Raw genomic sequence first — 18,065 nt, 5'->3', positions numbered from 1 at the left:
GGCTTTTTTCTTTTTGCTTATGTGGTGCTGAGGAATTGAACCCAGGGCCTCATGCATGCAAGGCAAGCGCTCTACCACTGAGCCACCTTCTTAGCCCCTAGATTTTTTTAAATTAAATATTTATTTATTTATTTATGGTACAGGGGATTGCACTCTTGGTTGGCTTTTTTGCTCCTGTCTGGCACTCTTAACACTTGGGCTACACTCAAGATTTCTGCTGGTTAACTCTAAACTCATATTTCAGCCTCCTAAATCAGGATTATAGCCATGAGCTACTGGTACCTAAAGTACAGTTTTTGACTGCTCAGTCAGTAACTAAATCATAGCAGAGCCAGATTACAGAAGCCATTAGGGTCAGTCATATACTCTTTCACGTAAAAGATCTGGGTTCAAGAATTCACGTTTTTTAGTATCAGTGTTAAGACGGACAAAATTACCCCATTTCTCTACTACTTCTACTCATTTGGGTAATATATCATAGAAGCACTGTGGCATTAAGAGATAGTATATGAAGTGTGATTAACAGCAGTCAACAACACAGTAACCAGGCAAGTCAATATTGCCATCATATTGAAGTACACAATTATAACAAGGGACCATTTAAAGCTGTCAGGCCCGGGAACAGACACAACAACCAACTATAGCTACTGAACACTTAGAACAGGGTCAGTACAATCAAGGAACTGAATCCATTTATTTTAATTAACTGAAACATGTTCATTTACTAGAAAAATTTTTAAGTGTAGCTGAGAAAATTGAGTTTATAAATCTACTTTTTCAGTTGTTTTATGAATTCTAAATATGTTAAATATTTCCAGTGAAAAATTCACATCTGAATTGAGATGCACTTAAATGTAAAATACCCAGACTTTAAATTCATTTTTGGTTTTTTTTTCCCCCCTGAATGCTGGTGTTTGAAATCAGGACTTTCGTGTTTGCTAGGCTAGTATTATACTACTTGAGCCACATCTCCAGCCCTAGAATTTTATTTATTTATTGGTTGTGGGGCTTAAACTAGGCATAGGCACTGAGCTCTTTTGCTCAAGGCTAATGCTCTGTCACTCTGAGCCACAGTGCCATTTCTGGTTTTCTGGTGGTTAATTGGAGATAAGAGTCTCAAGGACTTTCTTGTCTGGGCTGGCTTTGAACTGCGATCCTCAGACCTCAGCCCCCTGAGTAGCTAGATGTGAGCCATGGCGCCTGGCTCCTAGAATTCTCAGTATAAAAGGCCAAAACAAAATTTAGCTTCTCATAAATATTTCTTATGTTGTCTGCATGTTCAGATAATTGTCTGGATATATTAGGCTCAATAATCTGTATTTGATTCACTTATTTCTATTTTTTTTAATACCAGAAAATTTTACAAAACACAATGATTCACATATCTTTCTACTAGACAGTGCGGCATATATATACACATATATGCATAGATATAAGACAGTGTCCAAAGTACAATTTTTATTTTTCAGATGGGGCCTCACCACATAGCCAAGAATGGCCTGAATCTCAGTCTCCTCCTATCTCAGCCTCCCACACAATTTACCATATGCATTTTCACAGAAAAAAAAAATTACAGAATATCATGTCACTTCTTTTTAAGAATTGATGTTATTTCAATGTCCACAAAATGATTAGAAAAATACTGACGATTATATCTAGGGAGCAAATGGAGGGACATCTTTCAAACACATTACAATTATTAGCATTTTTTTAAATAGTAAATATAAATTATTTTTACTTAAAAAAATTTTAAGACATATAATTGAAAAACAGTAAGATCACAACTTCAAAATGTTCCACACCTATAATCCTAGCTACTCAGGAGGCTGAGACCTAGAGGATAACAGTTTAAAGCTAGCCTAGGCAGAAAACTCAATACACCATCTCCAAAATAACCAGCAAAAAGCAGAGCTAACGTACTTGCTCAAGTGGCAAATCCCTAAGTTCAAGATCCCATATCAGAATAAAAGAAAATATAAAGGTGGCCTACAGATGTAACTCCAGAGTAGCCTGATTGTCTAGCATGCCCTGATTGTACTGATAGGAAAATGACTCAAAAAATTACAACAAAGCATTATATTTGGGTATTACAGTTTCCATTTTTTTTATAAAATTGTTCTAATTTTTTAATGAACATGCATTATTTTAATGCTATTCTCCAATCTCAGATTTTAAGATCTTGCTTAATAAAAACTATGGAGAGTGCGTGGAACACTGGTAGTCATGTCATGGGCAGCCGGCATGAGCCCCCAGCTGCAGGTAGAGGAGCTTCAGGAGCTATGGCCTTTACTTCCAGGATGACCTTTTATCTATGTAGGTTAAAATCACAGACACTCCACAGAAGCTCACCTTCCTTACTGGGATATGAAATTTTAAGCTGTTACTGAACCATTTTAAAACATTGTAACCATCTATTATGCCAAAAAACCTAATTATTCATCCTCTTCCTAACACATGAAGTTTAACACCAGCAATCAAGAAGCAGTCCCAATAAAATATGGTTCATGTGCAAAAGAACAATAAATGCCCGTTATTTATGCTCCTGTTTCCATCTCACAGTCTTCCAGGCTGAACAAATGAGACATCCCAGGTTTTCCTACCACGGTTTCCTACTCAGAGGCCTCACATTCCATCATCAGAGAACACATCAGATATCTTATCCACACTAGCTATCTTAACCAATGCTATATTTTGACTTGTATATTAAAAATTATTGAGCCGGATGCGGGTGGCTCACACCTGTAATCCTAGCTACTCAGGAGGCTGAGATCTGAGGATTGTGGTTTAAAGCCAAGTGGGGCAGAAAAGTCCCTATGAGACTCTTATCTCCAATTAACCACTCAAAAACCAAAAGTGGCACTGTGGCTCAAGTAGTAGAGCAATAGCTTTGAGCACAAAGAGACTCGGAGACAGCACCTAGGCCTTCAGTTTAAGCCCCACAACCAACCAAAAAAAAAACAAAAAAACAAAAAACTGAATATTAAATGAGAGCCAACTGACAATAGTAACAAGAATTTTGATAAACCTGTAATCTGAATTTGGTATTGTCTTACTTTCCACATCTGCTAACTTCCTGACCTCTCTTATCAATCTCCTCCATTTAGAACCTAGAGGTACCTATACAAACACTGTTGAGCTGAATAAAGCAACACTGCAATCAATGTATTTTCTTCTTTTTATTTTTAATCACGTTAGCATCACTGCTACTTTCTTCTATTACACTTTCAATTAAAATACACTTTCAATTAAAATTTATTTAAGTCAAAGCAGAAGAGTTGTCAAATACTATTACCTCACAACTGGCCAGTAGTGGCCAATCTAGAAATACAGCAAAATTTTGATGTACTGACTTGAGTTAAAATATTCCTTTGAATGTACTTTTTTTTTTTTTACAATAATAGGACAAGAGTATTTTTATATAACTAGTATTTAGTAAGTGATGTGAGATCATATTATGGCTTAATATCCTTTCAAAAAAACCTTTCTTGGGGCTGGGAAGTTGGCTCAGTGGTAGAGTGCTTGCCTTGCATGCCTGAGGCCCTGGGTTCAATTCCTCAGCACCACATAAGCAAAAAGAAAAAATCTGGAAGTGGCACTGTGGCTCAAGTGGTAGAGCGCTAGCCTTGAGCTGAAGAGCTGAGGGACAGCGCTCAGGCCCAGAGTTCAGGCTCCATGACCGGACCCAAAAAAAAAAAAAAAAAACAATTTTCTTTTCAAAAGAAAGGTTTTATAAGAAGCTTTATGGAGCCTTCCACATTATCAGATGCTTTTTTATTTTTTCCATTTTTGAAATTCTAGATCCAAACTGCATGGCCCATTTTTGGTAGAATAGAGGAGGATGGAAGACCAAGTTCCATGGCTGCAAGACATAGAAGTAATTTTTCACCAATTCCAAATTTGCCTTTTCCCAAACTGGTAGGGAATTTAGGAATAAGAGAGGACATTTTCATCCAGAAAAGGAAATCTTGCTTCTCTGTCATGAAAACCAATAACTCTGTCATCACGACCAAGATTCTAGAAGAAATTCAACCCAGTTCCATTGCTATTTCCTTATTATGAATGTACTTTTGAAACCTTTCCAGGCCAGGCAATAGTGACCTGTAATCCTAGCTACTCAGGAGACTGAGTTCTGAGGATTGTGTTGCAAAGGCAGCCTGGGCAGGAAAGTGTGAGAATCTTATCACCAATTAACCACTCAAAAGCCAGAAGCAGAGCTGTGGCTCAAGTGGTACAGTGCTAGCCTGAGCACAAAAGTACAGTAACAGCACCTAACCCCTGAATTCAAGCCTAGAACTGGCACCAAAAAAGAAAGAAGAAGAGTATTTGCTTAGCCTGCAAGCCACCACTAAATATTACAATTGAAGGTAGCATCTTTCTGAAAACCTATTACAAAAAAGAAAGGAAAGAAAATTATATTCATCAAAAACAACCAGGGAGTTAGGTCATTATACAAAAGATGTCATCTAACAACAGGGCCTACTAGAACAGCATTTTGAACTGGCTAGATATTAGTAGACTCCAATCTAAACACTTACTTCCTAGATGGGAGTACCGTAAGTCAGAAAGGTTTCTACCATGTGGTTTTCGTTATAAACAATTTAGGCATAAGAATACAGAAATGCAACTATTGAATTAAACAGAAACAATATATAAAGTTCAATGATAACCTAGCATTTCAAATACTTTCAAGAGGAAATCACATGACAGAAAGTCTTTGGCAAATACACACCAAGGTTCCTGCCATATGTTAGCACTGGTCTGATCCCAAGTCTTTTTATTCAAAGAGGCTGCTCTCTAGTACATATGTTAAAGACATCTGGTTCTCTTACATCTAGTTACGCTAACCAAATAGCTTGGCCATATAGTTTCAAAATACAAAACATCTTAATGATGCAAGATTATGTTTAAACCATACTCTCCTAGATTTTTTAATAACTGATGTATTTTTAAAAATTAGGGACTAAAAATTTAGTCAACTACGTTTTGTGCATATGTTGGGTTTTTTCGCCACACTGATAGATGCTTGTTCTGGATAAATCCTGAGAGGCTGCCAAGTTGTATATGACAGTGTCAATAACATAGGCTACAAGAGTCCAGAAGCAACTCAGATGGTAGGAGAGACTACCATCCAAACCAAGGGGGGGGAGGGGGTTGCAATGTTCAGAACACAAGTGATTACCCATCCATCAAATGTCTTCTACAACAGAATTCTTCCATTTGTCCAGAAACAAAGCATACCAAGGAAAAGAACTTACTAGTTTAAGAAATCAGAGACATGAACAAGTAGATCATATATTACAACAAGCTTTCCATAGCCAGTAGTTTGTTGTTTTATTTTTTTTCTCTAATAAGCCATACAATACTAAAAACATTCTTTTTGTTTTCTCAATCAGAGAAGTTGTTTGTGGGAAACTGACATTGAATTCATACTAAAACATGGCCTGAGACTTGACCTACTAGTTTACAATTACAGGAAAGAGTTCTAAGAAATGTGGCCTTTTCTTACACAGGTAACACAGTAAGTAAGATCATATTTCTTACCCTGACGATTTGTCGAGTACTTGTAATGAAGGCTTTTCTTATACTCAATTCAGATGCATCAAGGTTGAATTTTCTAGGATTTGCTTCAACTATGCGTGAGTCAAAAGTCAAGGCTCAGCAATTCCACAATCAAAAGCCTAACAACATATAGTTAAACTAAAGAATGTTTTACATGCCATCAGTAAAAGCTGACCCAAACTTTTTAAAAGCAAAGACAATTTGACCCTAAACATTCCCAAACTTTCTCTGCCCATAACAATGTGAAGACTCCTTCACTCCATGACAAGTGAGATGGTCTTCCCAGTTAAGAAAGAGCTTCTGCTATGGTATTCTATAATGGTACATACCTGTAATTCCAGTACTTCGGATGCAGAGGAGGGAAGCAAGTTACAGGCTAGCCTGAGCTACGGGACAAGGCCCTTTCTCAAAAAATAAAGGGTGGCCAGGCACCAGCGGCTCATACCTGTAAGCTCAGCTAGTCAGGAGGCTGAAATATGAGGACTGCAGTTCAAAGATAGCCCAGGCAGAAAAGAAAAGTCCCCATGAGACTCTTTTTTATTTTTGTTTTTTATTTTTGTCAGTCATGGGGCTTGAATTCTGGGCCTGGGCTCAGCTCTTCAGCTCAAGGCTAGCTCTCTACCACTTGAGCCACTTCCAGTTTTCTGTTGGTTTACTGGAGGTAAGAAACTCATGGATTTTCCTGCCCTGGCTGGCTTTGAACTGCCATCCTCAGATCTCAGCTTCCTGGGTAGCTAGGATTACAGGCATGAGCCACCAGCACCCGGCTTCTCATGAGATTCTTATTTCCAATTAACCACTCAAAAACTGGAAGTGGCACTGTGGCTCAAGTAGCAGAGCACTAGTCTTGAGCACAAAGAGGTTCGGAGAGAGCCTCTGACTTCAAGCCCCACAACAGACAAAAATAAAAAAAAAAAGGTTCAGTATATAACTTAGTGATAGCTTGCCTAACTCAAAGCCTTGGGTTAAATCCCCAGGGCACATACATGCGCACACACACACACACACACACATATACACACAAGCTCCTACTGGTTGTATTTACTACACTTATGGCCTCTCTGATCACAGGAAAGCTGGGTTCTTCCTGACCTACCAACACTTATCTTCTGATTTATGACAGTGTTTACAAGCATTTTCAATTTTCATTTCAAAATACTCTCTTCTACAAAAAAAAAAAAAAATCAAACCTTTAGGGAAGCTATCTTATACTCTAGCATGGACTTTAGGTAATATGTGTTATTATTTAATATCTGTTCTCAACCTTAAGTTCCATGAGGGCTGGTACACTATTTAATTTACTAACCTAATCTTAATAATCCAACAAAATACCTGGGACATAGTACACTGAAGAAATGTTTGCTGGGAGCTGGTGGCTCACGGCTATACGCCCAGCTACTCAGAAGTCTGAGACCTAAGGATGGGGGTTAGAAGACAGCCCTGGCAGAAAAGTCCCCATGAGACTCTTATCTCCGGTTAACCACTCAGAAACGAAGTGGAGCTGTGGCTCAAAGTGGTAGAGAGGTAGGTAGCCTTGAGCAGAAGAGCTCAGGGACAGCGACCAGGCCCTGAGTTCCAGCCCCACAACCAACAAAAAAGAAACATTTACTAAATAAATGAGTATCCCTCAAAACTTTAGCTCATCATTTCTTTTGTTTGTGACAAACAACTACATAATTCAGCCTGGCTTGGAACTTGTTTCTCTTGTTATATCCTCCTGACTGCTGAGATTATAGGCTTGTACTACTATACTTGGTCCTCCCAGTTTTGTTTCTTTTTAAATCTTCCCCAATCTTTATTAATTCCCCCCTATCTCAAAGGAAGAAGTATCTGAATAAAACTGTGATTCTGATACATCACCTACTATGTTTTATGTAACACACTTGCCTTTAATAACCTAAAAGGCACCTAGGATCATAATAATAGCAAGTAAGCACTAGCTATCAACTGCATATTAACCTGTGCTAACTAGTGGTTGATCCTTAAACAAGCTGTTTCCTTAATGTTTTGTTTCACTTATAGAAAACAGTAACACAACACAGACATGCCCACATAATTCAGCTTCCAACAGATCTCTAATTCATCAGCAAGGTGTCTGGACTTTATCTTAGAACATCAATAGGAAAACCTGCTTTTACTCAACAGTTTCCCAGTAACAGATAACTCTCCAATGTAGCAGAAATTTAACATTACTTCTTTTATTTTTATTTATTTTGGTCTGTGATGAGGCCTGAACTCTGGGCCTGGGCGCTGTCCCTCAGCTCTTCAGCTCAAGGCTAGTGCTCTACCATTTGAGCCATAGCTCCATTTCCAGCTTTTTCTGCTTATGTGGTACTGAGGAATCGAACTCATGCATGCAAGGCAAGCACTCTACCACTGAGCTACCTTCTCAGCCCCTTAACATTACTTCTTAACAACCAAAAATATTTTCTTTTATTCTCTGATAAACAATGGATAAAATTGGTCTGTAGTATATCAGTATATAATGTAAATCTATACAATAATGATGAATACTATTATTTTTCCCTGTGGTACTGGGGATAGAATACAGGGCCCTGTATATTAGGCTAGACAAATGCCGTACCACTGAGCTACACCCCCAGCACAACTGTTGAAAGTTTTCTAGAAGTTTACTATGTGCCATGCCACCATTCTAAGCTCTTTACCTATGTAACACTCTACCCATGTACAAGAGTACAAGAATACCTATGGAGTAAGTCCTCTGGTTATCCCAATTCTCTACTGAAGAAGAAACTGAAGTAGAGAGGTTCAGCAATGTGCTCAAAGTCACAGTAACTGGTTGTGATTCTGTATTAAATGGATGTTTGGTTTCAGTCCCAGTTCCAGGTACATAGTTCCTAAAATACTTGTAATCTCTTTAAGTTGTAAGGGTCATTCTGTATGCTAATGAGGTAACTATGGTCTAGGAGCTCATAGAGCTCCTCAGGATGGGGACTGCTCACCAGAGAAATCAACTGTGTGATTAGAGAGTAGGAACTTTCAGCCTCAACCTACTTCCTACCTCGGGGAGGGAAAAGGGGTTAAATGCCCAATGATGTAATGAATCATGCCTATGTAATGAAGCTCCCATAATTCTCCAAATGGATAGGGTAACAGGAGCTTCAAGATAGCTGTCTGAATTTGTTTAGATGGTGGATGGTGGTGCTCCAGAAAAGAGTAGTGTCCTTTTCTATTTTCCCATACCTTGTCCTAAGCATCTCTTTCATCTGCCTACTTTGTAATAGCTTTTACTTCTCTCTCCCCCACACCGCCCCCTGCCGCCAATAACAGCCTTTATAATAAATGGGAACATGAGTAATGTGTCTCCCTGAATTCTATGAGCTGCTCTGAGGGAAGATGATGAACAGGTCAGAAACTAGGACCTGAGAAGCATCTGAATTGGGAGTAGTCTTGGCTCCTATGGGGTCTGATACTATCTCCAGGAAGACAGTGTCAAAATGAAATTCAACTGCATGACTCCCACCTGGTGTCTGCTGGAGAAATGCTTGGTGTGGGGGGAAAATATTCACATATATGTGTTATCAGAAAAACTTTACTCAGTGTGAGTAGAGAGAAAAAGTTTGCTTTTACCTCTTGGTGGTGGAACCAGAATCTGAACATTAATAGTCTGACTCCACAGTGAAAGTCAGACAACCAAATACGCTGCTTCTGTAACTACAGGATGTGTTAAGCACTGTGGAAATGGGCTATGCTACCTTAGCTTACAGAGAAAATTTTGTGTGTGTGTCATGGTACAAACAGGAGCAACAGCAATCGATTAGAAAAGGAAATGTATCGTCTATGTACTTGAGACATGTGGGTAAAACTTGTCCACTTGTGCATATACCCCAAGCAGCACAGACAGGCACAGAAAAGGATATTGATAGTTTCATCAAGGTCCTCCAGATCCCACTCGATGCTACGGAGGTTGTTTCTTAACTCGTTTGTAGTCCAGTCGATTTCTTCCCTTGTTGCCACAGAGGGGTCCTGGAGGAGTTCCGTCCATCTCTGAAACAATCCCTGGGCAGTGTTGACTGCTTTCTGTACCTCTCTACAATCAAGGTGAAGAAAAGGAGAAGTCACACATGACAGTTCCCAACAAGTTGGTGCATGACCTAAGTTAACATTACAATCATACACCATCCTCATCAACTACCATTCCCACAGAAGAAGGTTCATCATGGACAAGTATCAAAATTCAAATACACAGACGATTATGTTCTCAGCCGGAAATGAAGTTTAAATTCTAGAGCACCTGCCTGGCAAGCTGCAGGTCTGAGTTCAAACTACAGTATCTGGGAGTGAAAGGAACCATTAAGTAGCCATAATATAAGATTTAAAGAAGACAAATTTAATTTTTGTATGAATAGACTTTTTAAAAAAAATATAAAGAAACAATTCCACAAATTAAAGGGCACTTAATGTTCCCACTGCTTCCATTTGGTGTTGATAATAATTTATATTCAGGGTGAACAAATGCAGCAGTGGTACTCACTAGACACTATATTGAAAATGAACTATGCAACTTGTGAGAATGAAAGGGAAAATGAAGAAAGCAAGGGAAGGGGTGATAGTGTCCAAAGAGAAATGTATTCTTTACCTGGCTTATGTAACTGAAATATCTCTGTACATCACCTTTATAATAACAATTTAATTTTTAATAATAATTTATATTTATATGGAAATGCCCTGGCACTACCTTTCTTTTCTTGGGGTTTGAAGGGCGAAAGGAAAATGACTCTTATGCATCTTGTTTATGGGTTGAATATTTTAAGATATTTTAATCTAGAAGATTTGGGATTTAAAATCTGTTTAGGTTTTATATTATTAGCTGTAAACATATCTGCTTTCCTGGATTAAGTAATGCTATGTAACTGGTTAATATTTTTTTATTTTTTAGGTGTATGAAAAAAGTTTGGGCATCTACCCAGTACACATTTTGAGTCAGGATACTGTAAAAACACTTGCACATCCAATGTTCACTGCTGCACTATTCACCACAATAGCCAAGTTATGGAAATAGCCCAGATGCCCTACAATAGATGAGTGGATCAATACAATACAGTACACATACACAATGAAATTTTACTTATTTATTAGAAAGAAAAAGAGTATGTCATTTGCAGGAAAATGGATAGACCTACAACAATCATGTTAAGTGAGGTAAGACAAGTTCAGAGAAACAAATGACACATTTTCTCTCATAGGTGGAAGCTAGATCTAAAATGCAACTGTAAAGCTGGGCGCTGGTGGCTCACGCCTGTAATCCTAGCTACTCGGGAGGCTGAGATCTGAGGATCTCGGTTCAAAGCCAGCCCGGGCGAGAGAGACCGTGAGACTCCTATCTCCAATAAACCACCAGAAAACCGGAAGTGGCGCTGTAGCTCAAGTGGTAGAGCGCTCGCCTTGAGCTGAAGAGCTAAGGGACAGCGCCCAGGACCAGAGTTCAAGCCCACGACCGACCAAAAATAAAACAAAATGCAACTGTACATAATGACTTACGTAAGACTCTAGGCATTCACACGGAGACTTTGTGTTCCTTACCAGAGGAATACAAAGGTATAACCCCTCTGAAAATTTAAAATACTATTACAAAACAAATTCCAGGAAATGAAACATGGGTTTCTTTGTTGCTGGTGGTAGTAGTGGTATCTGTTTTTGCTTTTGGGTTTTTTTCTTTTTGGTGGGGGGCTGTAGGGGGCACAGTATACACTACGTAGAAAATGAAATATGTAGCTTGTGGGCAGGGATGAGAGGGGGAAACTGGAGAAAAGCAAAAGAAGGGGGGGACATTGTTCAAAAAGAAATGTCAATAAAAAATATAAAAAAAGAAAGAAATGTATGCATTATTTGATTTCTGAAATGGTAAACCCTCTGTACAACACCTAAATAATAACAATAAAATCATATTTTTTAAAAAGTCTGAGACAAGGCCTGTGAGTGCTCCGATCCAGCATGCTTTTAGATATGAGACAAGCCTGTGCTATGATCGAGCAAGCTTTTAGATATGATATCGTTACAAGGTTTTAAGAACATTTTCCCTAAATGGCAATACTTCCCAAGGCTATCTACAAATTCAATGTGATACCTATCAAAATTCCAACCTCATTCTTCAAGGAAATAGAAGAGGCAATCCAAAAATTCATATGGAACAATAAAAGACCCCGAATAGCAAAAACGCTCCTCAACAGAAAGAACACTGCTAGAAGAATATCAATACCAAATTTCAAACTCTACTATAAAGCCATAGTAATCAAAACAGCTTGGTACTGGCACAAGAACAGACCTCAGGACCAATGGAATAGAATTGAAAACCCAGAAATGAACCTACAGACCTATAGCCATCTAATCTTCGATAAGAGAGCTAAAAAAATAGAATGGAAGAAAGACAGCCTCTTCAGTAAATGGTGCTGGCAAAATTGGTTAACTACTTGTAGAAAACTAAAGCTAGATCCTTATATATCACCCTGCACCAGAATCAACTCCAAATGGATCAAAGACCTCGGAGTCAAAGCAGACACTCTGAAAACATTACAGGATGGAATAGGAGAAACCCTAGGTCTCCTTGGCACAGGCCAAAATTTTCTTAATAGAGACCCGGAAACACAACAAATCAAAGAAAGGTTGGACAAATGGGATTGCATGAAGTTGCAGAGCTTCTGCATGGCAAAGGACATAGCTAGCAAGATCAATAGAAAGCCCATGGATTGGGAAAAGATCTTCACTAGCCATACAATGAACAAGGGTCTCATATCTAAAATATAATTGGAACTCAAAAAATTAAATCCCCCAACAACAAATCCTCAAAGAAATAACTGCCCAATAAATAAGTGGGCTAATGACTTAAAGAGACACTTCTCTGAAGAAGAAAGAAGGATGGCCAATAGACACATGAAGAAATGCTCAACCTCTCTAGCCATAAAAGAAATGCAAATCAAAACAACATTGAGATATCACCTCACCCCAGTTAGAATGGCAAAAATCAAGAACTCTAATAACAACAGATGCTGGAGGGGATATGGACAGAAGGGAACCTTACTTCATTGTTGGTGGGAGTGTAAACTTGTTCAACCACTTTGGAAAGTAGTATGAAGGTTCCTCAAAAGACTCCACATAGAGCTCCACTATGACCCAGCAGTCCCACTTTTGGGCATTTACCCAAATGTTTACAAACAAGACCACACTAAAGCTACCAGCACGACTATGTTTATTGCAGCATTATTTACCATAGCTAAGATATGGAACCAACCCAGATGCCCCTCAGTAGATGAATGGATCAAGAAAATGTGGTATATATACACAATGGAATTCTATGCCTCCATCAGAAAGAATGACATTGCCCCATTTGTTAGGAAATGGAAAGACTTGGAAAAAATTATATTAAGTGAAGTAAGCCAAGCCCAAAGAAACATAGATCCCATAGGTTCCCTTATTTGCAATATCTAGTATATGTATGAGTCAAGCAGAAAAGGTCAAATAAGGTGATGTTAGGAAAATGAACCCTAAGATATGTATTTTAAATGTTTTTTTCTTTCATGCATTTGTTTCTAACACAATTATAAGATTATTTCTTTGTTGCTTTGTATGTCCCTCCCCCACAGTATAACCCCTGCTTTCACTGTATTTGATGTTGGTATAATTTGTGGAGGGGAAGGGGAAAAACAAGTCGTTTAAATAAGGATACAGGTGGATCTGTTCCAACAATGAGAAGTACAAGTTGTCATGTCGAAAACGAACTTTACAACTTGGGGGGTGGGACGATTGGGTGGGGGGGAGGGAGGATGGGAAGGGATAGGAAGGGTAAACAAAGGAGGAGGCTACAATGCTTGATATGAAATGTACTCATTATCTTGCCCATGTAATTGTAACCCCTCTGTACAGTATTTTCACAATTAAAAAAAAAGAACATTTTCTCTACCACTAGCCCATAAAGGCAGCAAATTCACTGTGCCCAAACTAAAAGAACCGTTCCTTTATAATTTATTAACCAATTCTTCTGAAATAGCCAGGACAAAAATGTGTTCTGCCTGATCAAGGTGTCTGCTGACTGTGGCTTTAAGATAGAAATTTCAGGCATCTTATTCCTTCCAACATTTTAAGTACCAGAAGAGAAAAAAAAACACTAATAAAAATGAAGAAGAGGGACTAGAGGCATGGCTCAAGTGGTACAGTGCAAGCTCAAGAGCAAAAGCATCAAATACCAAGTTCAAGTCCAAAAACAGAGAAAGAAGAAAAGAACCTTACAACATTTCAGCTTCTGGCATACTGATGAGCATTCAAAGGCTGACTATTAGAGAGATGGTACACGCTGGATACAGACAGAAGCAATCAGGGACCTCTTGACCAACAACAAATCTTCTGTAGAGTGTCGAGCCACAAGACATACCTAATATACCAGACATCTCTCTAATCAGAACCACCTGTTAGCACCTGGAATAAACACTGAGGATCACATTTCAAATAAGTCAATTCACAAAACATGACAGTATATAATGGTACCATCTGTTTGAAAGTGTGAGAGTCAACACAATTTCCATTACACTACTTTCTCAGGAAAGGCGAGGTAGTTGTTTCAGGAGGAAGATACTCCTGAAACTGGTGAGCTAGGCATTTCCCACAAATGCACACCAGCTTTGTTTTCCACCCCACACAGGCAGCCCAAGTGAGCACTTCATTCTGTGAGGAGCACTTCAGTCTAAGTGAATAACTGCAGCTGCTGGTTACTTAACAGTCTCCATGTGTCTGTGGTTCCAGAAAGGCTGAAATCACCCTCTTTACCCTATAGAGTATATTCTTCTTCCAACAATGTACTAGAAATTATTAAAGCCTGATACTCAGAAGTAAATGAAGGAGCATAGATATTCTTTGAATTCTTAAAGAGTTCAGATCAGAAAACTTATTGATAAAGAATCTATTCACCAATATCTTGAAAATTTCGTTGAGAGGTTGCTAATCACCTTTTGAGGAAATAGTTTTAGCTCCTGACCCAGATAAACATACATGTCCTTAAAGGAGAAATTACTAAATCAAGCACATTTTCTGTTGTACATGCTCCCAAAGTCAGTCTTAATCCTACAACATTTCATAGATAACAAGGGCCCCAGTGTGTTAATATTCCAGAAGAGACTTCCCTTTGCTGTCCGACAAACAGTCTGTCAAAATTACAAGACTCATCATGTTCTAAAGGACTAAACATCATAATGAAGGCCCTTCACTGTGAGCCACCACAATTCCCATGGGATCACTTGTAACAGAGCTGCTTTAGTAGTAAGCCACTGTCCTGGTAAGATCGCTGTGATTGATCTTTCCCATCATGCCCCAACTTGTCTCTAGGACAAACAATATATGCAAATGTCCACAAAATCAGTTTTGTTACTTGTACTTAATCAAGTTTGCCAAGAAGAGGAAAAGGAAGTAGTCGCTCATCCATTATGTTTGGATATGGATTATGTGTGATCCCCTAAAGGTTCATTTTGGAGGCTTAGTCCTAGAATATGTAAGAGGCTAGTAGAGGCAGATGGTTTCTAATCCAGTGATGAAACCTGGAAGACCCAGGCTGTGCAAGCCTTTGCAAACATCATCCTTCACTCTCCACCAAAGCTGGCTCCTACTACCCAAACCTAATCCACTGCCCATCCACGCCTTATATCTTTCTTTTTAAGAGAAATATCCCCCCATCTCCCCCCCCCCCCCCCCACACACCATTTCCAAATTTAACTACCCTATGGTATTTTTTGGTAAGTACTCCCATGGTTAGGGAAAGCAAATAAAATAGATGATCACTACTTAATTATCTTCATTATCATGTAATTCTGATCCTAGCTTCCTGCGGTTTCCACAGATTACACTAATGCCATCAATAACATTTAACTTGTGTACATGACATAATACCCAGCACATCTGTTTAAAAACAAAAAAAACAAACTTCCTCTCTTTCTGTGACACTATTTTATTCTAGTTTCCTAGCATTTTTTTTTCTTTCCCTCTACTTGATCAATCCCCGTACTTCCCTGCATTCTTCCTACAGCTCCTGGGCTCACTGGCATTCACATGTTTCAAAGACTCCTCAATTGCATTTCCAATGCTAATTACTCACACAGGATTACTTCCTTTATCTTCTGTTGCCTGTAGAGGAACTTTCCACTTACCTAAAATCAAACTAACCACATCTTTGCTACAAGAAAAGTAGTGTTCAAATAAGCAAACAAAAGTAAAACAAACAAAAAAAGAAAACATGCTTCTTTCTCCTCTTCATTTTAGCCAACAGGGCTAATCCCCAAATTTCAAAACTTGTGCAGACAAGTCATCTTTGACTCCTCCTCCTCCTTCTCACCTTGTACAACCTCTACACTCAGTCACTGGATTTTTAGATATGAAGAAACTTTCAACATAATCTCAACTATTCTTGCTGAACAAAGAAGAGAGACCTGGGGTTCGTGCATCTTAGCTGCTTGCCTCAAGTTCTTCTGACCCTGCCTATCAAAAGCTTTCTATGACCAAGATCTATTTAAACTTCACTTTTACAAAGTCTCCAGACAAATCTATTTTCTTTGTGGAATCAGAAGATTTGGGTTTGAGTCCTCATGTGACTATATAAAATATGTCTAATAGAAACCTGATTAAATTTAAACTCTTATCCAGGTGCCTGTGGCTCATGCCTATAATCCTAGCTACTCAGAAGGCTGAGATCTGAGGATCACCATTCAAAGTCTGCCAGGGAAGGAATGTCCATGACACTCTCATCTCCAATAAACCACTCAGAAAACTGTAAGTGGTAGAGTGCTAGCCTTGAGCTGAAGAGCTCGGGGCAGTGCCCAGGCCCAGAGTTCAAGCCCCATGACCGTCCCCCTCCCCCCCTCCCCCGACAAAATGTAACTCTTAATCCAACCTTTCCAATCCCTCCTCATGCTTTCTGCAGCCCAAATTGGCCACCTGCAATATCCAACCTGATTTCTCACTAAAATGAATTGCTTCAGTTGCCAGGTTTTCTTCCCATCCTCACCTTTCTCATTCCTGGTTCTTCTTCTAGTCTTTGGGTCAGCTGCTCCCCTACCTGACACAGCCCTTATATCCCTGTAATTAGAAACAGACACTTGCCTTAAGGACTAGATTGAAGCCTTACTAGGTTTAGTCAGCCAGTATTTCCAAATCATATAACTCTTCACCTATCTGTACATGTTCACATCATCTGGCTGTCCATACAACATGAAACTCAGTATAAAATGCTTCCTTAGCAAATAAAGCCTGGCCCAGGAGATGAATCCCTTTAAATGTTAGATATTATTCTTAATTCCACCAGTAAACTTGCTCTCCTGGGCTATTCCCCTTTGTAATTTCTAAACATCCGCTGTCTGTCTGTCCATGCCTCTGCTGATAGTGGTCCTACCCACTAAACATCATCACCATAACCTACAGTGTGTTCAACATTTGCACAATACACTCAAGGCATTAGGCTAGAAATGCAGGAAAAACAAACAGTCCCAAACTTCAATAGCTCATAGTATAATAATGAAAGAGAGCCAGAGGAAAGCACAAAAATGTGTTACGGGTGCCCCAGGAAGTCCTTCCTGGAGGCAATGGAGGTGCTTCACACAGCCTCTTGAAGACTGAGAAGATGAATCAGACAGTGTGGCTCCATGTGGGCCCACTCAACACTGCAGGCAAAGTCACTGCGTGGAATCTGGTAATGCTAGAGCACTGAAGCCAGAGAAGGCACAATGAGTAGGAGGTTTAGGCCTAGGAAGGTGCTGCATTGGGGAGGCCATGAAGTGCTTGCATTTTATTCCTTAGGCAACAGGTAGCCATAAATACTAAGTAGGAGATACCTGCTTGGATCTACACTGTGCTAGACCATAAGGAAGCCATATACAACTACTGACTTAAAATGTGGCTAGTGTGACTAACAAACTAGAATTTAATTTAAAAATTGACCCAGAATTTAGTGGCCAGAAAATCATTACATTTACAATCGGTGTATATGAATTGGTCTTTTCAACTGTGAAGTTTAATGACCTCTAAGTACAGATCAATGCATTGTGAAAATCTAACATATAAATTGAAAGGAGATGCTAAGTGTAAAATAATGTAATAGATTTTGAAGAGTTGGCACAAAATCAGTAAACTATTCATATAATCTTTTTTTTGCGGGGGAGGGGGGGATCTTTTTTTTCTTTTTTTCTTTTTTGTCAGTCATGGGGCTTGAACTCTGGGCCTGGGCGCTATCCCGGAGCTCTTCAGCTCAAGGCTAACACTCTACCACTTGAGCCACAGCACCACTTCTGGTCTTCTGGTGGTTAATTGGAGATAAGAGCCTCAAGGATTTTCCTTCCTGGGCTGGCTTTGAACGGCGGCATTCCTCAGATCTCAGCCTCCCAGAAAGCTAGGATTACAGGCGTGAGCCATTAATAATCTTTTTAGGAGGTGAGTTCCAGAGTTTGAACTCAGTTGGTGTTCTACCACTTGACACACACCTCCACCCAAGCTTTTTGCTGGTTTAGTCAAGTTTT

At 39.1% G+C, this 18,065-nt stretch overlaps 1 protein-coding gene across 2 annotated transcripts in view; it reads right to left on the bottom strand.

The window, feature by feature from the left end:
* Stx6 (syntaxin 6) overlaps positions 1-18,065 on the bottom strand; it is a 51,096-nt gene that overhangs the window by 30,246 nt on the left and 2,785 nt on the right. For both annotated transcript variants that reach the window (XM_013015723.1, XM_013015724.1), the window contains exons 2-3: positions 9,441-9,610; positions 5,542-5,636 (exon numbers count right to left, since the gene is read on the bottom strand). In XM_013015723.1, coding sequence (XP_012871177.1) covers positions 5,542-5,636; positions 9,441-9,610 — 265 coding nt within the window. The remainder of the gene's footprint in view (positions 1-5,541; positions 5,637-9,440; positions 9,611-18,065) is intronic.

The sequence above is a fragment of the Dipodomys ordii genome, unplaced genomic scaffold, assembly GCF_000151885.1.
Source record: "Dipodomys ordii isolate 6190 unplaced genomic scaffold, Dord_2.0 Scaffold27, whole genome shotgun sequence".
In the NCBI taxonomy this organism is placed as follows: Eukaryota; Metazoa; Chordata; class Mammalia; order Rodentia; family Heteromyidae; genus Dipodomys; species Dipodomys ordii.
This window is presented reverse-complemented; position numbering and strand designations above follow the sequence as displayed.